Source organism: Lissotriton vulgaris, chromosome 10 (genome assembly GCF_964263255.1).
Source record: "Lissotriton vulgaris chromosome 10, aLisVul1.2, whole genome shotgun sequence".
NCBI classification, from domain to species: domain Eukaryota; kingdom Metazoa; phylum Chordata; class Amphibia; order Caudata; family Salamandridae; genus Lissotriton; species Lissotriton vulgaris.
This window is the reverse complement of record NC_141698.1, coordinates 639,544,918-639,569,195: the sequence shown is the minus strand read 5'-3', so window position 1 is coordinate 639,569,195 and position 24,278 is coordinate 639,544,918. Positions and strand designations below refer to the sequence as shown.

The 24,278-nt window shown below is 43.1% G+C and overlaps 1 protein-coding gene across 2 annotated transcripts in view; it reads left to right on the top strand.

Moving 5' to 3' along the window:
* PAXIP1 (PAX interacting protein 1) overlaps positions 1–24,278 on the top strand; it is a 192,106-nt gene that overhangs the window by 111,678 nt on the left and 56,150 nt on the right. For both annotated transcript variants that reach the window (XM_086941477.1, XM_086941478.1), the window contains exon 16: positions 18,451–18,619. In XM_086941477.1, the coding sequence (XP_086797603.1) occupies positions 18,451–18,619 (169 nt within the window). The remainder of the gene's footprint in view (positions 1–18,450; positions 18,620–24,278) is intronic.

Here is a 24,278-nt window from a genome sequence, read left to right as displayed (position 1 = left end):
CTGTTAACATGGACCACAATAATTGTTAGTAAACCGTGACAACCATGACAGTGACTGATTTAAGGCGATGGTGGTTTATCAACCTGCACAGAGGTTATGACACCCGCTGATTTGGTGAGAACAGAATACAAAAGACTGTAGTAAATCATAAAGGGTACTACATGATTTTGGACTGAGGGCAAGAAACCATGGGCGGAGAGCACAGTTAGGGTTGCTGGGATAGATTCGGGTTCAAAGGATGGGCCTTCAGATGTTGCTAGAAAAAAAGCAACAAAGGGTTTGAACTTTATATCCACCAGGAGCGAATTCCAGGACAGGGTAGCTGTTTAAGAGCTGGACTAGTATTGTAACTTAAGTATCGAGTTCATATTTTTATAGTTTTTAAAAGTAAATGCAGTAAATTAACTGCCCTAGTCAACGTCTTAAGTCTTTGTGGTTTTCAAGGGCAGAATATGTCCAGCCTCTTGAGTGTAGTGGAATAGGCCACTAGTTTGAGTGGCAAAATGGTATTGTTTGAATTACGGTAAGGATGAATAGCAGACACACTTGAGCCTTTGAAAATGAGTAAGCTGAGAGGAAGTAAAATAATAAGTTATCCTGGGAGAGCATGTCATTCATTACCCATGCCTGCTAAAACATCTTCAGGTGTTTTGCAATGCCATCCTGGGTATCATAGCGCTAGCTTGTTTATTGCACCCTCAGCATTTGTGCTCTGCATTTTGGTGACGCTTACTAGCATTCTCGTGCCCACATCACGCGAGTGATTTTTATTCATTTTTATTTTCATTTCATTTTTTTTTTTTTTTTTTTAATATTTTTATTGAACATTTTAAAATACAATTTTTACCCCCCCATGTTACAGACATCAAGTTTTCAACACAAAAAGCACATATTATGTATCCTATATAATATAAACCAAATGAATAAACAAATAAATAAAATAGAAATGGATAGGCCAAACCTGCCTACAGCTGTTTAACCAACCCCTACTCTATTTTGCTTATACTTCCACCTCGTGATGGGTTGCCATATCTCCTCTCCCAATTTTTTTGCTCTTTTCCCCTTTCTCTCATATATAGCCTTCTCTAGGTTATATGACGCCAGTAATCTAGCTATCCAAGTTTGGAATGTAGGAGGTGTCTTATCAAGCCAAGCCTGTGCAATACAAATTCTATATACAGCTGCCACCATAAACAAAAATTTTGTAGAGTCATTTTCTTCTTCGTCAGTCTTCACCCCCAGTAATAATCTTTCGTTGCTTAATTTTATCTTAATCTCAAGAGCTTTCCCCAGGAATTCTTCTATGGCCGTTTTCAGGGTATACAGCTGTGGGCATTGGGCGAACATATGTACTATATCAGCTTCCGTAGAATTACATCTAGAGCATATAATACCTTCTGTCCCACCCCACTGCGCTATTTTTGCCGGCGTGTAATAAAGACAATATAATGTTTTGTAGTGCTGTGACTGCAGCGTGGCCGAACATAAAACAGTTCTTCCTAAATCTAGAGACTTCTGAAGTCCTTCCGGGGAGGTCCCAACTTTTTCTGTCCATTTTTTTGAAAATTTCTCTCTATCATCTACTTTGTATGCGTACAATTCTGCATGTATCTGCCGTATTTTACAATTTTTACTTTGTTCTATACAATCTAATAGCCTACAGTGTTTAAAACCTATCCGACCACCCTTTTTATCCCTCAAATAGCTCCTCACCTGTAAATACTTAAAGAAAGTGTTAGTGGGTAGTACGTATCTATTTTGTAAATCTGCAAATTCTACTATATCTCCTTCTATATCCAGAAGGTCCCCTATTTTCCTGATGCCCCTCTCATTCCATATCCTCATCGTTCCATCCCTAAAGATGTCCCCCGGAAGGGTTTCATTATCAATTAACCTAGTATATCTACTGAATCTGCCTATACCCACTTTTTTCACCACAGCTTTCCAGATCATATATACAGCTTTCAATGTTTTAAACCTGGTGTTCTTAAAGATTCTATAATCAATTGTGTTCAGAAGACCATCAACCGCGGCCTCCCCCATTATGGTTCTATACACATTTGTGTATCCCCATCTCCCTCCGATTAAACCTTGGAAGTATTGCAGAGCTGCTGCCCAATAGTACAATTTAAAATCCGGTGCTCCCCATCCCCCTTTCTCCCGTGTTAGTGTCATATGTCTATAGGCCCTTCTAGTTTTCCCTTGTGCCCATACTAGTCTGTTAAGTATTTTTTCCAGCTTATTAAACCAGAGTTGATCGAAAAATAGAGGTATGGCCCTAAACAGATAAAGAAATTTAGGTAACGTAACCATTTTGATTATATTTATGCGTCCCAATAGTGTCAAGTGCAGATTATGAATTCTTTCTGTATTGCTTTTAACCTTAGATAATAACGGTTCCATATTTATTTCCACTAACTCCGCCAAGTCTGCCGACACTCTTACTCCTAAGTATACTGCCTCCTTTACCACTCTGGGATCCGCAAAGGGTGTAAATTCATTCAAAATGATCTGGGTTTTCCCTTTATTAATTGAGTATCCTGATAAGCCCCCAAAGACTGCTGCTTCCTGTTCTATTTCCCTCATGGCCCTTCCTGGTTCCGGAGTTATCAGTGCCACATCGTCCGCGTATGCGAATACTTTGTACTCTGCCTCCTGTATCACTATTGGCGAGATGTTAATGTTACCTATTAGTCTCCTAAGAAATGGATCTAAATATAAGGCAAAAAGTAGGGGTGAGGCCGGGCAGCCCTGTCTAGTTCCACGTGTGATCTTTACCGTTTTAGTGTATGTCTTGTTTATTTTCACCCTCACCTTTGGCTGCAAATATAACACCTGTATAGCACTAATAAACCCTTTGCCTATGTCAAACCAGTCCATTACATTCCATAAAAACTGCCAGGAGACCCTGTCAAATGCTTTTTCAGCATCAAGGAATATGGCTGCGACAGGGTCTCCTGCTACCTCAGCAGCATCTAATATAGTAATTAACTGCCTAGTGTGCTGAGTTGTCCCTTTCCCGGGAATAAAACCGTGTTGTGTCTTGCTTACTAGTTTCTCGATAATTCGACTCAATCTTTGTGCTAGAGCTTTGGCGTATAATTTTGCATCTGCATTTAGGAGAGTGATAGGTCTATATGACCCTGGGTCTAGTGGGGGTTTATCCTTTTTCAGTATCACAATAATATTTGCATCATCCCAAGACTGAGGTGCAGATTTTTGCAACTGTGCCTGTCTAAAAGTCTCCAGCATATTTTCCCCAAGTCTTTCCCAAAATGTTTTGTAAAATTCAGCTGGTATTTGATCTGGCCCTGTAGCCTTGCCTCCTGGTAAGTTATTCACTGCCATTTTAATCTCCTGCAATGTTAGCGGTAGATCTAATTTGTCCCTTTCTTCCCTATCCAGTTTCTCATGCGGTATCCCTGTCAGATAATCCCTGCACCCTTCCCCTAAATCCTCTGGTTTCTGATCGTATAATTTCGCGTAAAATTCTCTAAATACCTCCTGAACCTCTTCTGACTTATTTACCACTATCCCATCGCTATTGCTAATTTCTTTGATTTCCCCTGCAGCCAGATTCTGTTTAATTCTAATAGCTAAGAGATGTCCTACTCTCTCACTGTACTCATAGCACTTTTCTTTCTTAGCAAGGTAATTCCCCGCCGCTTTTGCCAAGAGGGCTTCTCCCGTTTCTGCTTTCTTGACTTCTATTTCCAGTATAAGGTCCTCTATTTCAGTTGTGAGTTGTCCCCGCACTGCATAGCTTAATTGTTCTTCTAAACTATTCAACTCCTTTACCCATCTGTCCATCCTTGTTCTCTCCGTCTTACTCTTTTTTAAGGTATAGCTCAGGGTTTCCCCCCTTATTCCGGCCTTAAATGTATCCCAAACGATTTTAACTGGAGCCGACCCCCTGTTTATTTCCCAGAACTGTGTGATCCATTTATTCATCCTACTGATATATTCTTCCTCTTTCAGTAATCTTCTCTCAAATGTCCAAGTGCAGGGTTTAATACTCCCTCTATCTACCCTGGGGATGGTTATTACCAATAAATTATGGTCCGAAATCATTCTCGGTATTCGCTCTATCTGTGCCCCGTTTGTTATATCATTAGACACTATGATATAATCTAGTCTTGCAATCATTTTGTGTGGTGCCGAATAAAAGGTAGCCCCTGTCCCGAATGGGTTACGTTTAGACCAAAAATCTGAAAGAGCATTATTCTGCAGCATATTGATTACAGCATTACATATTTTCTTTTTCCTGCCTACGTATCTCCCCCCTCCTGCTCCCCCCAAGCCATGCAAACCGTTTATGTTGAAATCACCGCACAAAATTACCGGCTCTATCCAGAGTGCGAGTTCCTGATCTAGCCATTCAAACATTTCCGGGTTGTCGTCATTTGGGCCGTATACAGATACTATTGTTAATTTCCCAGCAGTAGTTTCCCCCTCAATGATAACCCACCTCCCCTCAGAATCTTCTTTTTTCCTTCTAAGTTTAATAGCCCCTCTCCTTGCTAATATAGCCACCCCCTTTGTTCTGGTGTCTTGATTTGTGCTAGCCAACAACTCATATCCCAGCTGTTCAAGTTTGAACTTCTCTTTCTCCAGAATGTGCGTCTCCTGTAAACAAATCACATCCAGTTTTAGCTGTCTAAACAGTGATGCCGCCTTTTGCCTTTTCCCTCCATCATTTAATCCACATATATTCACTGTTGCAATCCTTAACGCCATTTCACCTTATAAACTTTTCCTGAAAATTTTACCCACTTGTTCTGTTTTGTTACAAATTTTATCTCAATCCAGTCTATTCTTTTGTGTTGTTTCACCGACTTTACCTGGTCCTTTCCCACCCCACACCCCCCCACCCCTTCCCTCCCACGGCAACCCCCCCCCCCTTTCTACAGGCAAATAGGTCAATCCTGACCTATGTGTTGGCTGCTTGCATTGTAGCGTCGCCCTCCCTCTCCCTCCTAGCTATCCCGAATTTGCAGTCCATAGACCTTGATAGGATATTCCATAGTCTTGTTCCTTATTGATCTTTCCTATTTCCCCTTGCGTTGCTCCTTTAGTTCTTCGAGGTACTCCCCTGCTTTTATCTCAGAAAAAAACCACCTTGTGCGCCCACCACTGATAACCTTAAGTTTCGCCGGGAACATCAGATATGCTTCAGCTCCTTGTTGTTGAAAAGGGGTTATTAGCTGTCTTAAACGCCATCGCCTCTCGACAGTGACATGGCAAAAGTCAGGTCTCGCAAAGAATGTAACCCCTTCAGCAGATCTTTTAGAGTCTGGTCTAGCTTTTTCCATCACCTCCTGCCTTGCCAGAAAGTTGCCAAAAAATACCAGCATTGCTCTAGGCATATTTTCTTGGGACCCTCCTTGCCTTTTTTTAATTGACAGTGGGAATCTATGGGCTCTTTGAACCTCGTCTTCCCATCTCCACCTAGCCTCAGGGAAGGCTCCCTTTAGAAGCCTGATCACGTACCCCCTTGCGTCTTGCCCTTCCACTCCTTCCTCCAGGCCCAAAAGTCTTACGTTGTTCCGTCTCTGACGATTTTCAGAGTCCTCCACTTTCCATTGCAGGTCTTCCATTATTTTTGTCTGATCCCTCTTAAATTTGAGCCACTCAGTTGCCTCGTCCTCCAATCTTCCTGTCCTTTCCTCTACCAGTTCCACTCTTCCCTCCACTTCCTCATACTTTTTGTTCATCTTCCTGATGGAGGCCTGTATTTTTTTTGTGTCATGTCTAGCTCTGCGGCTCTCTGCCCTGGCTTCACCCTGTATCTGTTTTAGCATATTGACTAGTAGGTTCAGGGTAGCTTGCTCTCTTAGACTGTCCTCCTCACTTGCCATGTCTTTATCTTGTACCCCTTGAGACCCTTGAAACCCTTGCATCCCCTCTTGAAAAAGGCCTGTAGTGGCAGAATAGTCCCACAGGAGCTTTTTATTTGATTTGGCATTTGAATTGCGTTTTAAGGCAGACTTTTTCTTTTTCTGTGTAAATAACGTGTCAGATTGAGTACTTTCCTCCTCCTCTGATGATATCTCAGAGGTCCCTAGTTCCTCAGCACTTGATGAGGTTGAGCCTTCATTTACTGAAAAGAATTTGTCCCCTTCACGTTCTTTCTGTGAGTCTATGCTCATCATGCTTCCCCAGTTCGTGTCCGTTTTTGGCCTCAAATTACTGCTTATCTCAGCCTCTACTTGCAGCAGTGCGTCCAGCATTGAGGCATTATTATTCATGCCTTCAATCTCCTTTAATGTTAATTTATCATTATCATTGCCGTTACCTTTTACTCCTTGAAGTTTCATCTCCTCCCTGTATCTTGCTGCACCAGGAGCCGCTTCAGCAGCAGCCCCCACCTCCGTGGCTTGGTCTGTCTCTCCCGACGTTCTTTCCTCCTCTGGCCTGAGCGTGCTTGCTTCTGCGTGTTCCGCTGGTTGCTCAGCAACCCCGATGCCGCCCTCTGCGCAGGGTGTTTGCTCAGCGCTCCGTCCCGCCGAACCCGCGCCGTTGCCTCCCGGCGGGTCCCCGCCACGCTCTGCTGCCTTCTCCACGGTCTCCGTGTGGCTTGCATCCTCGGGTGCCTTCTCCTCTGTTTGCCTCGCCAGGGTGGGCACAAGTCCCGCTTTTCCATCTCCGTCAGACCCGCCGATCAAAGCCACCAAGGGTTTCCGTGTAAAGGTTAAGGTAGGCTGTCTCAGCGATGTCTCCTTCTCCTTAATCAGCGAACTGGGGATTTTGGTGTTCTGTTTCGTTTCATTTTCCGATGCTGCCCTTCCTTTTTCCCCATGTAGCAAAGCGCATTTTCCCACACCAATCTGCGCTTTTATCTCGGCTTTCTTCTCCCGCTCGATCTTCCGCTGCTGTGCTTTCTGTGTGGCATTTAATGTGGGGGTGATTTTTCTGCCTGATTGTGAAGTCTTCGGGATGGCCCCCGGTCCGCTGCCTTCCTTAGAACGTGCTGACATTGTTGGTATCTTTGAACTAAGGGGTCCTGCCCAGCGTTTCCTCTGTGCCTTCCTCCAGAGCCTCAGGAGCATCCAATACGCTATCCACATATTCGCATTTTACTGCATTCCTGGTCTAATTCTAGCTTTAGCAGTCAGCCCAGGAGAGGGAGTGTAATGCGACTACTCCCTACAATGCTCCAGCGGCCATCTTGCCCCTAGAAATAAAATAAGTGGCCTATGCAGTGATAACTGTTAACATGGACCACAATAATTGTTAGTAAACCGTGACAACCATGACAGTGACTGATTTAAGGCGATGGTGGTTTATCAACCTGCACAGAGGTTATGACACCCGCTGATTTGGTGAGAACAGAATACAAAAGACTGTAGTAAATCATAAAGGGTACTACATGATTTTGGACTGAGGGCAAGAAACCATGGGCGGAGAGCACAGTTAGGGTTGCTGGGATAGATTCGGGTTCAAAGGATGGGCCTTCAGATGTTGCTAGAAAAAAAGCAACAAAGGGTTTGAACTTTATATCCACCAGGAGCGAATTCCAGGACAGGGTAGCTGTTTAAGAGCTGGACTAGTATTGTAACTTAAGTATCGAGTTCATATTTTTATAGTTTTTAAAAGTAAATGCAGTAAATTAACTGCCCTAGTCAACGTCTTAAGTCTTTGTGGTTTTCAAGGGCAGAATATGTCCAGCCTCTTGAGTGTAGTGGAATAGGCCACTAGTTTGAGTGGCAAAATGGTATTGTTTGAATTACGGTAAGGATGAATAGCAGACACACTTGAGCCTTTGAAAATGAGTAAGCTGAGAGGAAGTAAAATAATAAGTTATCCTGGGAGAGCATGTCATTCATTACCCATGCCTGCTAAAACATCTTCAGGTGTTTTGCAATGCCATCCTGGGTATCATAGCGCTAGCTTGTTTATTGCACCCTCAGCATTTGTGCTCTGCATTTTGGTGACGCTTACTAGCATTCTCGTGCCCACATCACGCGAGTGATTTTTATTCATTTTTATTTTCATTTCAGCTGCGCGAGCTACAAAGCAAATTGCCTGCTGCGCTTGTAATTATTGTTGTCTCTGCCCGCTTGTAAGTTTAGCTGTGCCTCTGCCCACTTGCATGTTTCATTTCCCTGATTGCCGATCTGGTAGTGTTTGTGTTTAGGACTTCCGGCAATTTTGTTTGTTGTTGTGCCTGCCAGCCCGCCCCTCCACCACGATCACATCTCCCTGCGGCCCCTCCCTCCCACGGACTGTAGAGAGCTGACCCGCCTGAGCCTCCTCTGTGACCAACCTGACTCGTGCAGCTTCGGTCGCTCCCCCAGGCTCCCTGAACTCTGGGTATCGTAGCGCTAGCTTGTTTATTGCACCCTCAGCATTTGTGCTCTGCGTTTTGGTGACGCTTACTAGCATTCTCGTGCCCACATCACACGAGTGATTTTTATTCATTTTTATTTTCATTTCAGCTGCGCGAGCTACAAAGCAAATTGCCTGCTGCGCTTGTAATTATTGTTGTCTCTGCTCGCTTGTAAGTTTAGCTGTGCCTCTGCCCACTTGCATGTTTCATTTCCCTGATTGCCGATCTGGTAGTGTTTGTGTTTAGGACTTCCGGCAATTTTGTTTGTTGTTGTGCCTGCCAGCCCGCCCCTCCACCACGATCACATCTCCCTGCGGCCCCTCCCTCCCACGGACTGTAGAGAGCTGACCCGCCTGAGCCTCCTCTGTGACCAACCTGACTCGTGCAGCTTCGGTCGCTCCCCCAGGCTCCCTGAACTCTGGGTATCGTAGCGCTAGCTTGTTTATTGCACCCTCAGCATTTGTGCTCTGCATTTTGGTGACGCTTACTAGCATTCTCGTGCCCACATCACACGAGTGATTTTTATTCATTTTTATTTTCATTTCAGCTGCGCGAGCTACAAAGCAAATTGCCTGCTGCGCTTGTGATTATTGTTGTCTCTGCCCGCTTGTAAGTTTAGCTGTACCTCTGCCCACTTGCATGTTTCATTTCCCTGATTGCCGATCTGGTAGTGTTTGTGTTTAGGACTTCCGGCCATTTTGTTTGTTGTTGTGCCTGCCAGCCCGCCCCTCCACCACGATCACACCTCCCTGCGGCCCCTCCCTCGGACTGTAGAGAGCTGACCCGCCTGAGCCTCCTCTGTGACCAGCCTGACTTGTGCAGCTTCGGTCGCTCCCCCAGGCTCCCTGAACTCTGGGTATCGTAGCGCTAGCTTGTTTATTGCACCCTCAGCATTTGTGGTCTGCATTTTGGTGACGCTTACTAGCATTCTCGTGCCCACATCACGCGAGTGATTTTTATTCATTTTTATTTTCATTTCAGCTGCGCGAGCTACAAAGCAAATTGCCTGCTGCGCTTGTAATTATTGTTGTCTCTGCCCGCTTGTAAGTTTAGCTGTGCCTCTGCCCACTTGCATGTTTCATTTCCCTGATTGCCGATCTGGTAGTGTTTGTGTTTAGGACTTCCGGCCATTTTGTTTGTTGTTGTGCCTGCCAGCCCGCCCCTCCACCACGATCACACCTCCCTGCGGCCCCTCCCTCGGACTGTAGAGAGCTGACCCGCCTGAGCCTCCTCTGTGACCAGCCTGACTCGTGCAGCTTCGGTCGCTCCCCCAGGCTCCCTGAACTCTGGGTATCGTAGCGCTAGCTTGTTTATTGCACCCTCAGCATTTGTGCTCTGCATTTTGGTGACGCTTACTAGCATTCTCGTGCCCACATCACGCGAGTGATTTTTATTCATTTTTATTCATTTCAGCTGCGCGAGCTACAAAGCAAATTGCCTGCTGCGCTTGTGATTATTGTTGTCTCTGCCCGCTTGTAAGTTTAGCTGTGCCTCTGCCCACTTGCATGTTTCATTTCCCTGATTGCCGATCTGGTAGTGTTTGTGTTTAGGACTTCCGGCCATTTTGTTTGTTGTTGTGCCTGCCAGCCCGCCCCTCCACCACGATCACACCTCCCTGTGGCCCCTCCCTCCCACGAACTGTAAAGAGCTGACCCGCCTGAGCCTCCTCTGTGACCAGCCTGACTCGTGCAGCTTCGGTCGCTCCCCCAGGCTCCCTGAACTCTGGGTATCGTAGCGCTAGCTTGTTTATTGCACCCTCAGCATTTGTGCTCTGCATTTTGGTGACGCTTACTAGCATTCTCGTGCCCACATCACGCGAGTGATTTTTATTCATTTTTATTTTCATTTCAGCTGCGCGAGCTACAAAGCAAATTGCCTGCTGCGCATGTGATTATTGTTGTCTCTGCCCGCTTGTAAGTTTAGCTGTGCCTCTGCCCACTTGCATGTTTCATTTCCCTGATTGCCGATCTGGTAGTGTTTGTGTTTAGGACTTCCGGCCATTTTGTTTGTTGTTGTGCCTGCCAGCCCGCCCCTCCACCACGATCACACCTCCCTGCGGCCCCTCCCTCGCTCCGCCCCCTCCTCTCTCCATTTATGACTGATGCCCCAACGCGCAGCGTCCACGCCGAAGGTGCGCCAAAGGTAAGCCCGTCTACGCCCGTCTGCGCCAAGCCCGCGCCCAGCGCCAGACCCCCTGTCCCCCGCCCCACCCACCCCACCCGCATCACATACGACGCCCCCACCCTCTTAGCCCTAAACCCCGGCCATCTCCCAAACTGCGCCCAAGCCGCTCCTGGACACACCCACGGACCCTTCACATGCAACTCCTGCAAGTATGACGGCACCAAGACCAACTCCTCATCCACTAACACCAAACCGAGATCTGACACCAACCACCTAAAATGTATCCTGCTCAACACCCGCTCGGTCCACAGACACGCCATCGACCTTTGGAATCTACTAGACACCATCTCTCCGGACGTCGCCTTCCTAACAGAAACATGGATGAACGCCTCCTCAGCCCCAGACATCACCATTGCCATCCCGGAAGGCTACAAGATCATCCGTAAGGACCGCACCAAGCAAACAGGAGGAGGCATCGCCATCGTCCATAAGAACTCCATCCGCATCTCAACCAGCTCAGACGTCAACCTCGCTAGCGCCGAACACCTTCACTTCCAGATCCACACAGACCCCAAGACCACACTCAGAGGCACCCTCCTCTACCGACCTCCAGAACCCCGTGCACAATTCAGTGAAGACATCACTGACTTTATCACCCCACACGCCCTCCCCTCCGAGGACTACATTCTATTGGGAGACCTCAACTTCCACCTGGAAAAGAGCAACGACAACAACGCCACCACCCTTCTGGACAATCTTGCCAACCTCGGACTCAAACAACTTGTTAATACCCCCACTCACTACGCAGGTCACACACTCGACCCCATCTTCATCTCCAGCAAACATATCTCCTTCAGTCACACCACAGTTCTCCATTGGACGGACCACAGCTGCGTTCACTTTGTCTACAAAAAGACCACAACCATCCTCATCTTACTCTGCGAAGAAACTGGAACAAAATCACCATCGACCAGATCTCCTCATCGCTTCTTCAAAACCCCCCTGCCCACTCTTCGAACCCCAACCAAGCAGCCATTAACCTCACTCAATGGCTAACCAACAGCGCCGACAACCTGGCACCTCTGAAAAAACGTCAAATTAAACTAGGCAACAAAAACGCCCCCTGGTTCAACGATGATCTTAAGAAATCCAAGAAACTCTGTCGCTCCCTTGAGAAGGCCTGGAAAAAAGACCCAAACACCAGCACCAGGGACGCCTTCAAAAACGCCACCCGCATACACCAACTGATCCGGACTGCCAAGAAAGCTGCATTCAAAGACTAGACAACAACGCCCACAACAGCAAGGAATTCAACATCGTCAAAGAGTTTACCAACCCTACTGCCAACTCCAACGACATCACTCCCTCTCAAACCCTTTGTGACTCCCTAGCTTCGTTCTTCCACGACAAAATCGCAGACATCCACAACAGCTTTGACAACCAACCCGGAGACCAACCCACCCAACCTTCTGCCGTACCTTCACCCCCCTTGAACATCCTTAATGACTGGAACCCAATCTCCACTGAGGACACCATCCGCCTGATGAACTCCATCCACTCAGGATCCCCAACAGACCCATGCCCTCACCACATCTTCAACAAAACAGACTCCATCATAGCACCACACCTTCGAGACGTTATCAACTGCTCCCTCAACTCCGCCACCTTCCGGGAAAGCTGGAAACACGCCGAACTCAGCGCCCTTCTGAAAAAACCCACAGCTGACCCCACTGAACTCAAAAACTACCGCCCCATCTCGCTCCTTCCATTCCCGGCCAATGTCATCGAGAAAGCTGTCAACAACCAACTCGCCGCCTTCCTCGAAACCAACAAATCCCTCGACTCCTCACAGTCCGGCTTCCGAGCAGAACACAGCACTGAGACCGCACTCATCGCAGCTACAGACGACATTCGAACTCTACTGGACAATGGAGACAGTCGCCCTCATCCTCCTTGACCTCTCCGCAGCCTTCGACACAGTCTGCCATAGCACCCTGTTACAACGCCTCAGAAACATCGGAATCCAAGGAAAAGCTCTGGAATGGATCACCTCGTTCCTCACCGGAAGATCTCAGAGTCCTCCTTCCCCCATTCAAACCAGAGGCCACTGAAGTCATTTGCGGCGTGCCACAAGGATCTTCACTCAGCCCCACCCTCTTCAACGTATACATGAGCCCCCTCGCGACCATCGCACGCCAACACAACCTCAACATCATCTCCTACGCTGATGACACTCAACTGATCCTCTCACTCACCAAAGACCCGAACACCGCCAAAACAAACCTACATGAAGGAATGAAAGAAGTAGCCGAGTGGATGAAGCACAGCCGTCTGAAACTGAACTCAGACAAAACAGAAGTCCTTATCTTAGGTACCTCCCCCTCAGCCTGGGATGACTCCTGGTGGCTAGAGGCCCTTGGAAAAGCACCCATCCCGACGGATCACGCATGGAACCTGGGCGTCATCCTAGACTCCTCACTCTCGATGAACAGACAAGTCAACGCCGTTTCATCATCTTGCTTCAACATTCTTTGCATGCTCAAAAAAACATTACGCTGGATCCCCACCGAAACTAGAAAAACGGTCACCCACGCACTGGTCACGAGCCGCCTGGACTACGGTAACACCCTATACGCCCGTACCACCGCAAAACTTCAGAAAAAACTCCAACGCATCCAGAACGCATCAGCCAGACTCATACTAGACATCCCGCGTAAAGACCACATCTCTAGTCACCTGAAAAACCTCCACTGGCTCCCCGTCAATAAGAGGATAACATTCCGCCTCCTAACCCACGCACACAAAGCACTTTACGAACTTGGACCCGAATGCCTCAACTCACGACTTTCCTTCTACACCCCCTCCCGCCAGCTACGCTCCTCCAACCAAGCCCTGGCTGTTGTACCTCGCATCAACAAAACCACCATGGGAGGACGATCCTTCTCCTACCTGGCAGCCAAAACCTGGAACTCACTTCCCACTCACCTTCGCCTCACTCAGAACCACCTAGCATTCAGAAAGCAACTTAAAACTTGGATATTCGACAAGTAATTCCCCACCCTTCCTCAAGCGCCTTGAGACCCTCTGGGTATGTAGCGCGCTATATACATTTTTTTGATTTGACTTGACTTGACTTGACATGATTCAAGCGCTAACCTAAGGTCAAAACATCAGTCTCCTTTACACACCATTCAGGCAAAATTTTAACAAGATGCTACACGGACACGAGAAAGCAAGGTATAAACGCAAAGCTATGCTATGCTCTCATTTTCCATTGTCCCAAATTGGCTTTTGCCATATCGAACATGCTAACATTCTTTAGCCTACTGGGCTTCTAAAACATTGAATTATTCTTTGTGCATTCCTGGGTAATTAGATTCCTATCCGATCTCTTCCTTGTACCTTAACATCCTTTTATCCTTCCCGATTGTCAAAGTGTACCTTACTCCGTACCTTACATTACTCAACAAATGTTAAACCTTAACCACAATCCTCTCTTATTAGTACATGTAATAACTTAGGCCCTACATTATTTCTTCCCTCCTCATGACCTGGCCCCAGTGAAAGCTCTGACCGAGTAGTAGCACAGAGATGGTCTATCTGGATGTCCAACTGCTCTTGATTGTTTTTGTTTTTTTGTCTGACTAAAAGTGCCCTTGCTTTGTTTTGCTTGGCTTTGTTAGTGGCTTTCACCACCTAACACCCAATAGCCCCATTATGTTGATATGAAGCTGTTGGAACTGACAGCCAAATGGTTCAGCTCCTTTCGAACTAATGACATTCATGAGGTTGTCCGGGAGAATAACATTCTCACTGTTGCTGGTTCGTTGTGATGCCCTCCAGGACGTCTAAATAAACGAATGAGCAATTTTAAGCGAGAAGCAGAAAGGCATATTATTTTGGACTCTGAACTTCTACTGCTATGAAGAAGACACCATAGTAAGTCACTTACCTCATATATTAGGCAGGAGAAAGCCCAAGCATATGCTTTATATAATTATATTGCATCACCTGTCATTATGCTGCAATATTTAAATAAGTAATGATTTAAGGAATATTTTGGATCCAAGGTGATAGACAGTTAACCCAAATGATTAGTTTCTTTCTTGACCAAATAATTATTCACTTGAATGAAGTGTCTCTCATAGAATTCCTTACTGATGCTAATTCTTAAACCGCTCTTTGGCCAGGCTAATGGCAATACTCTAGGCTACGTCAGCCAAATAACAGTTATAACTAGTTTATGTATGTGCTAAAGCTGCATTAGTGCATGAATTGGTATTGGCAGTGAAATATGGTCATCGCACCTTTGATCACCTCTCAAACCAGAAATTCAGCTTGCATGTATTCATACTGCAGAGTACTTTTCTTAAACCTTGACAAGAAAATCTTGGTTGTGTCAAAGAGATTGCCTGGTGTGCCTGTGGTAATCCTACCAAATCAGCGTGCCTTAATTCCTAGCAGCTCAATGGCTTTATAATTTGCATTATCTTTTTGCAAATCTCCATCTGTTGAGTCTAACCCTTCTAGATTTATTAGCTATGCTCGATATGAAACAGACAATAAATTGGGTTTTTTCTGCTTTAGTTGCAGTGCAGAGTAATCTGGATTTCAAATTTTCAATATTTAAATTGTTAAAATCTGTGGTGTGAAATCTACCATGTGATATTGAAGTAATACATAATTGATCTGAGGACAAAACACTGTCCTTAATGAAGTTGACTCCTGCTGCCCCCATGCGGGGATTTGTATGTACACAGTTAACTGGTCTTAATTCAACTTCATAATTACTCTGTATTAAGATATATATTTTACTGTATGTTAGGTTGCCTGAGCAGCCCCCTTCTCTTAGTGATAAAAGGTTGTAGCTCCTATGTAGATTAATAGTCTATTGATGGAAGTCACAATTATTTCCCCTTATGTCTGCAACCGGGGTATGTTCAGGGGATAATCCATTCCTTAGTCATGTCCTCGGCTCTATGATGGTTTAGCCAACATTAATGCTAGGTTTGCTGAAATTGAGCTGCTTTTACCATCTACTTTAACTCTGAAAACTTGAGTTGGTGGTGTATGAACTTCAGACAATACAGCTCAAACATGAAGAGGCAATCGCCTCAATTTCAGGAATATCAGGTGCGTAGACACATTCGGTGCCAGTGCACTAAAGTAGGATGTGTTATTTAACATCCACAGTATCGCCAAGTACACCTTTGATTCCTACTTCCTTCATGTCAAAATGAAGCTTGGAACAGCTTGTGCTGAAACAAAACTTCTCACTTAACAATATCACTTGTAAAACCCCTAGTTAACTGCATTTGATAAAAACATATTGAGCTGTGCTTGTTCTTCCCCCAACAGGGAAAATGCGTTTTGGCCATTTTATAGCTCGGCATGGTTTGCACTGTGCTAATCTTAGGCTGACTCCGGTATTGACCGAGCATCCCTGGGACTGGCGTAGTCTTATCACGACGAACGCCCGATTTCTTCAATTGTGAACCCCAGGGCGAGGCAAGCCCCTATCATGACTTCAGCGCAAACTGTTCGGAACACTGACGCTAAAGTATAGAGCCATAGATGCCCTCATACCTCTGATTCCGGCGCCTGCACGCAATTTAAAGTGCGACCACCCGGTCCGTTTACAGACAGGCGCTGAAGCTTTTAACCACCATAACAACTCAATCTTTGAACTCCACTTATAACCACGTGGATGCGCAACCGCTTGGCTTGTCTCATTCAGGCATGTTTTGTTATTATGTAAGTCCTGATGATGATCCCATGCATCTATTAGAGCTATAGGGATCGAAACGTCGACACCCAAGAGTGGGTTGACACTCATATTATTGTCTAAAAATTTGTGTACATTCCACTCCAGGCGACACTGCTAGTAATCTTTGAATTTTACGCAGTGCCCTGTCTTTGCTCTTTTTCCTTGCCTGAAAAACACCCTCTTTCTCACCCTATATCTAATTTTCCTTTCTTTGTCAGTACGGCACAGGCTTGTGTCGTGTTATTATTGTATTGTATACGTGACATTGTTTTTTGAGAATAAACTCCTTTCCCGGCTGGGTCAGGATATCTTGATCTGTATAGTTCCCATTGTGTTTCTATACTACATTGTTTATATGTTGAATAAGCTAAGTTCCACTGTTTTCCATAACAATCTTATGCTGAAACACTTTGCTGTAGAAATGGCAAAACACTTTGTCCCTTTCTATCTCAGCATGGATAGCACTGTGCTAATCCTATGATTAAAGACTGATAAAAAAAACAGACATTTGAGGTGAGCAAATTTAGAGTGTTGCTGGTGTTGAGTGCTCTATACTAGCGCTGCTTTCCACCTAAACTTGAGAACTACCCAGAGTTCTCTGCTTCTTTTTGTGTCTCTATGCAGTTTGCATATTAATACTTTGGCGGTGTTCTCCCTTATGACCAGCCAGAGCACTAATCGGTCCAGATAAAACAGTAATAATACATTTCTCATCCCAGTTCTTTCTTTGTATCTCGAAACTAAATAGGGCAGTGTGATACTGGCTTGCAATAACAACCCCACAATGTACTTCTCCTGTTCGAAGAAGAAAATCTTTTGCTGATCTTTGCCATTTGTCTAAAGAACAGAGCAGCAGAATAGTGTGGTTAAATGCCTATTAACCTTTTTTCCACTCAAATCAAATCGTAAGGAGGTGCAAATATATATTCAGCCTTGTACAAGCTTGACATGGGTGGAGGGAACTGGTGAAAAGGGTTTAAGTACTAAGAATTCAGATCTGGTTCTAAAATTAGTTACTTGAATGAAAGCATTCGAGGAACAAAGATGGCTGATTGAGGTAAGAAATAAGGGAAACTATTTTCAAATATGAATGAAAAGGGAGCAAGGAAATAAAAGCAAATTTCTTTATAAGCACTGGAAAAACACAATCCCCATGTTTTTTCTGGTGCAAAAAAGAGTAAACATTGATAACTACATTTTTAAACTTTTGTTTTTCCTAAACCTGAGAACACTGAAAATAACCCAGTGGAGTCCACAACAAATAGAAACTGAAAGCACAGCTATATGCAATTGTGGGTTGAAGCAAAATGTGAATGGCAGTTGCACGGATCAGTGGGTGAAAAAGGCTGACTCCCAAATCACACTGTATATGCACGTTTTGTTTTATATTTTAAAATTGTGCATGTGGTATTTCAAATCACAAACCAAGCAACAAAACAATAGAACTCTGTAAACTACTGACAGAGGTGGCTAGATTGTAGACTGTTAATGCATTATGAGGTAATGGTCTTTGAAGAGGCGCATGTTGAACTCTGTCATTTATTATGGTGTGACTGTTAAAGCTGTCCCTATGCTAAATACATGCATAAGTTAAGCATATACATACTTTGGTTGAACTTTTAAAGTGTCAACAGATAACCCCTCTTCTTTGAGGCTATGTGCATCTACCTTTAAATATGTGCAATTTAGTGCTAGGGATTTCTGGGATAGTACATTATTTTCCTAGTGTTTTTTCTCTGTAAAGTTTTTTTTTATTATTAAATAATTCTTGGATGTTTAAATTGTTTGTTCAGGGTGCCGTAGTTTAAGGCCAGTAGTACCTTTTCTTTCCATCAATCAGGTTCATATTTTCCTGTGATGTGTATTAAAAATCAAAAGGATTTCTGAACTTGTTCTACCTTCCCATGCCAGGTAGGAAGCATGCATACTGTTCTATTGAAATTCTGAGATTTTTTTTTTATTCAAGAATGTAAAATGTTTATTGGAAGCATATGTCTGCCATATTAAGGAAGCGCTGTTTACTTTTTTTCTTATTTGACATACTCGCCTAATTTAAAAGTCACACCAGCTTGCGAGCAGCAGGCCTATTAACTTTGCGAATACATGTTCAGCAGTCTGTTTTTTATACATTTCATGGATCTACATTGATGGGGACTTCAGCAGCAGTAGCTTTGTAATCCTACTTAGACTTTCGCTTTTTAATGTAAACCGAAAATCTTTTGTATTTCAGAAGCTGTATTTTCTTGGAGGAGAGGTTGCAGACTCGGCCCACAAATGCACACACTTGGTTGCCAGCAAAGTGACACGAACTGTAAAGTTTCTCACTGCGATCTCCATAGCAAAGCATATTGTGACTCCGGAATGGTTAGATGAGAGCTGCAAATGCCAAAAGTTTGTTGGTGAGTGGATATTTTAGTACTTAACAGCAATAGAGCAACATGTCTGAACTAGATATTTCTGTTAAAATAAATTTGTTATGTGATGATAATAATGTAACCAATCAGTTTGAAGAGCAGTTGCAAAATAATGAATACCTAAAGCTACTTTGGTGATTGTATTTAGATGTCTTTTACACTTGATGTACAATTTTGAGCTGGGTGGCTGGCCTGGGTAGCATAAATCCGCACAATACAAACTCAAAATTGATACTTTGAGTTAAACAGAACTTTGATTTTGTAATTCTAAAGTTCATTACGGAAAGTTTGATTCATACATATTGCAGCTAAATATAAACATTGTAGAATTTAATTTACAGGTATCCTTTTAATGTTCTATTGCCCACACCAACACAGGACCCATGTGTGCTTCCAAGCCTAAAAAACTGTGCCATAAGCGGCCCCGGCTTTGTTTTTATACGTTGAGCATTGTATCTAGCACTACATCAAAGTAATGTTGGCAATACCATAGTAAGACCTATTGGTAACCTTCATTGCAACCACACCTGTTGGCACCTTTAAATGCTATGGTTGCAGGACCTGTTGCATGTTGTTGGTCTCCTCTGTAAGAGCAGGCACTTCAGTGTTTTAGGCCCATGGACTCTCCCGTTGATGAGGTTTGAGACACTTGTAGAGTTTTGGACTTTTTATCACTAATTTTCAAAGTAAGTGATAGGCAGTCAATGGCGCTAGTAGGGACATGGCACAGGCCAGTAGACTTGTATACTGGGCGGTTAAGTGGTAGTTGCCATTGAATGTGCTTTGCAATTGCAGCCATATTCCTGCTTTTTGAAGATACATTAAGCCCACTTGTCCCCAAAGGATTCTGTTTGCGTCCTGTTGTTCAGTATGCTGCTTGCTGGCTTTATGGTTCCTGAAATATAATTTTTGCAGTGAGTGAATCGCAGGTTTAATTGTAATTGTTTCTTTCTTGTCAATATGTTGCTCCTATGCAATGTTTATATGGATAAAGAAAATCCAGCATTTGTGCATATTTTTATTAGGATGCACAGTGCTGACTGACAACTTGTAAACCAGCTTTTTTAATATTAACAAGCCAATCTGATTAGTAGAGCAAGGCTGGTGACTATAGTATGATCAAACACTTTATTTGACTGATTTGGAACATACAACATTAACGGTTGTCTATTGTTTGACTGAATGCTAGCGACCCTGTATTGTTTTTTAATGTTGCTTTGTTTCAGTAAATGACTGCCATTTCCTATTGTTTATCCTTCAACCAGCAATTATTTTGTGCTCTTATTTGAGAGGTATTAAGACGGTAGCTCCCATACTAAATGGCATGTAGAGTACAGTTTACACTTTGTTGTCAATAGGGGAACCCGTTAGACAAATGTGTGCAGGGGTTCCTGTGTGTACGGGAAAAAAAGTGAAGATTTGTAGCCTGATCATTGCGCATGAGGGCATTATGGATCTCCGAAAGATAATGTATCGAACTTTTTTTTTTTTTTAAGTTTGAAGTTTATTGAAATATAAAGAAACAAGGACAGAAAATGAAGAAACAATCAAGAGTTATGAGAAACATTAAACCAATCTTACATATTAGCAAAATTAGTTAAGGAAAACTTATGCATAAAATATAAAATAGGTAATGAATATGAGGAACATAGGGGGATGAGAAAATATCTTAAATTATGAAAGTATATATATAATATAGTAAAACAGTAGTTGTAATAGATAACATAATAATCGAATAAGGTAATGCATTCATGGTGGTTTACAAACTTCAACGTTACGTATCGGAAATGACGGAGGAGGCCTAGCCACTTTGGATAGATAGTTAGTGAGGGGAAGCCATAAGAGATCACGTTTGATTGCTAAGGAAATAGGAGAGACAAAATTAGTGTCAAGTCTGTGATTAAAGCAGACTGCGTTCCACCAGGCAGTAAAAGAAACATCATTAGCTTGTTTCCAGTGTGATGTAATATGGTGGAAAGCAATAGCTATGCAAAGGTCAAGTAATTTGTGGTTGTGATGGGAGTCTGTAAAAATGGGAGAGAGGGAGCCTAAGAAAATGTGTGAAATGGAGAATGAAACTGTAAAATTGAAAATCTTCTGTAATTGGGACCAAACTAAATGCCAGAAACGTAATATAGGAGGACATTCAAATAGCATGTGTTTCAAATCAGCCGAAAGGGATGGGCAGGACCAACAAGTAGATGAAATGTCTGTAGAAAAGGATGACAGGAGTAATGGAGTGAATAATATACGATTATAAATAAAGAATAAGGTTTGTGTGGTATTTGCAGCTCTAGATGTACTATGAATCTTAGACCAGATTTTGTCCCATAAAATAAGGGACCATGTGTGAGAAATCTTTTTCCCAAGCCAACTCAATCTTAGATTTTGTACGATCAGCAGAGAACTGTAGAGATTTATAAATAAATGAAGCAGAAAGAGATTGATCAATATTATTAGAAATCGAAAGATGTGTGGTAGGGATGGAGTTAGAGGTCGGGAGCGAAGAAAGATATTGTGTAAGGGATGGAAGCAGTGATAAATATTGTTTACGGGATGAGGAAGGTAATGAGAATTGTGTTTGTAAATCATGAAAAGAAAGAGGCTGATTGTCTGAAAGAAGCTGTGAGACCCATTTTAGACCAAGGGAGTGCCAGGATTTCCAATAGAAGGAACGGTTACGGATTTTGAGGGATTTATTATGCCAGATAGGCTGGGTGTGAGTGGAGGAGGCAGATGGGTAAGTGGATAATAAATATGGACGAAGAAGAGAGCAAGAGTGAGAGATGATGGGGGAACATAAGGATGACAACTTAGAGGTAAAGGATAGAACTTCTTGAAATTCGTAAGGATGAAGTAGAGAAGATTCTAATGTGAGCCATAAGGGGGGAATGCGAGGAAGATCTGAAGAGAGCCATCTCATAGCTTGTTTTAAAGAAAATGCGTTGTGATATGATTTAAAGTGGGGGAACTTGACACCACCAAGGGATTTATCTTTTTTCAGGGAAGAAAGAGCTATCCGAGATTTTTTGCCTTTCCACAAAAATTTTAATAGAAGGGAGTCTATCGATTTGAAGAAATGATCTGGAATACGGATGGGAATCATGGAGATAGAATAGAGGACTAAGGGTGCTAGCATCATTTTGATGGAGTCTAATCGGCCCCACCAAGAAAGGAATAGAGGATTCCAACGAGTTATTGATGTATTGATTTTGTTAGAGAGAGACTCGAAATTAAATTTAAGAGTGTCCGGAATACGGGAGGCAAACCAGATACCTAAATATTTAATCTTCGTGGGTTGCCAGGAAAAGCCAGAAGAGTCAAAGATGTTTTTGACATAAGGGGTTTAAAGGTAAAATTTCACATTTATCCGTGTTAAGACGATAACCTGAAACGGTGGAAAAAGAAGAAACTTGACGAAGGAAGGAAGGGAGAGTTGTTTGAGGGTCTGAGCAATAAAATAAAATGTCATCAGCGTAAACAGATAATTTAGCTTGTTTTTGAGGACCATATTGAAAACCAGTAATCGTGTCATCGAGTCTAATCTTAGATAAAAAGGGTTCTAAGGCTATAATAAACAAAAGAGGGGATAGGGGGCATCCTTGACGTACCCCTCTTCGGAGAGGAAAGTAGTCAGAAATCATACCATTTGCAAAGATTGAAGCATGGGGGCTAGAATAGAGTAAAGATATCAGAGATATGAATTTAGGGGGGAAGCCAAACCATTGGAGAGCTTGGAACATAAAGTCCCAACCTATTCTATCGAATGCTTTTTCAGCGTCTAGGGAGATAGCAGCAAGTGGGGAAGAAAGGGAGGGAGCTTTACTCAGAATATTAAAGAAGACACGAGAATTATCTGATGATAGGCGACCCTTAACGAATCCAGACTGTTCAGGGCCTATAAGTTCTGGAAGTAAGGGGTCTAATCGGAGAGCTATAATTTTGGCAAAAATTTTATAATCAGTGTTTACTAGTGATATTGGACAATAATTTTTACAAAGGGTGTGATCTTTATCGGGTTTAGGTATTAAACAAATCAATGCTTCTTGGAAAGTACCTTGAGAGGATCCAGAGGTCGCAAAAGATTGGAATAGCAAATGTAATTTCGGGAGAAGAAGGGAGGAGAAGTGATTATAGAACTCAATGGTAAAACCATCGGGTCCTGGTGCTTTACCACGACGAAGAATAGAGATCGCATGAGAGATTTCCGAAGGGGTAATGTCCAATTCTAATGAATGAAGGTCAAGATGAGAAGATTCTGGAGGAGGAATGTTTTGAAAGTATGTAAGAAGGTCATGAGGGTCGGGAGTAGATTCGGGAGTGTAAAGATTTTGGTAAAAGGAAACAAATTGAGCTAGTATGTCTTTATCTTTAAAGAAAGAAACGCCATTTGGGCCTTGTAAGGAGTCAATTTTTGTACGTTCTTTACGTATCTTAAGATAATTAGCCAGGAGTTTACCCATCTTGTTCTGTCCGCCGTAGTAGCGGGAGTTGCATTTTAGAAGAGACTTTGAGGCTGCGTTGGTGGTATATTTATTGAAATCAAATTTGGCTGAAATTAATTCACGAAGAGAAGATTCAGAGTTTGAATTATAGTAAGCGTATTCCAATTTCTTAATTTTATCTAAAAGTTGAGTTGACTTAGAGATTGATTGTTTTTTCTTCTGGGAAACAAAATTAATAATAAAACCTCGTGCAGCTGCCTTAAACGAGTCCCAAATCATAACAAAGGGAGATTCAGGAAGGTGGTTAAATGTAAAAAATTCAGTAGAAAATTTCTTAAATTGGGTACAAAAATTAGAATCAAGGAGTAAAGAGTTGTTAAATCTCCAACGGCCTGAATGAGGGGAGTAGGGGATAAGGTCAATGTCCACAAAAACGGGAGCGTGGTCTGAAATTAGAATGGAGCCTATGTCTGAATGAATGGCAAGTTGTGCTAATGGTTTGCTGAGAAAAAGGTAATCAATACGTGATTGGGAGTGATGAGTAGGGGAATAGAAAGTGTATTCTCTGAGGTCTGGGTTACAAAGCCTCCAAATGTCAACTAATGCATTATTCTGTAGAGAGGAGATAAACTGGGTATGCATTTTGGAAGGAACAAATTTAACTTTTGAATTTCTATCAATAAAGGGGTCATAAACTTGGTTGCAGTCACCGCCAAGAATAACGTATTGGTCATTGAGGGTAACAAGTTTGTCCGAAATAGCAGGCCAGAACAATTTATCAACACCAGTAGGAGCATAAACATTGAAAATAACTAGAGGTATTTTATCTATAAGGAGATTAACAATTACCCAACGACCATCAGCGTCGCATTCTTGAGATACAATTGAAACATTTAACTTTTTATGACAAAGTATAACTGTACCATTTTTCTTACCTATAGCAGGTGAATAAAAAACGTGACCCACCCAACATCGCTTAAGTTTAGTAGCCTCTAAATCTGTAAGGTGGGATTCTTGAAGGAGGGCTACATCTGCCTTAAGTCTGGTTAAATGCGTTAAAACCCGTTGACGTTTAATGGGGTTATTTAACCCCTTAACATTCCAGGTGACTACTCGGAATGTACATTAGCATGAGAATGATATAAGAGAAAAGAAAAAATGGAGTAGAAAAGCAGTTTAAGAAAGGTTGAGAGAAGTAG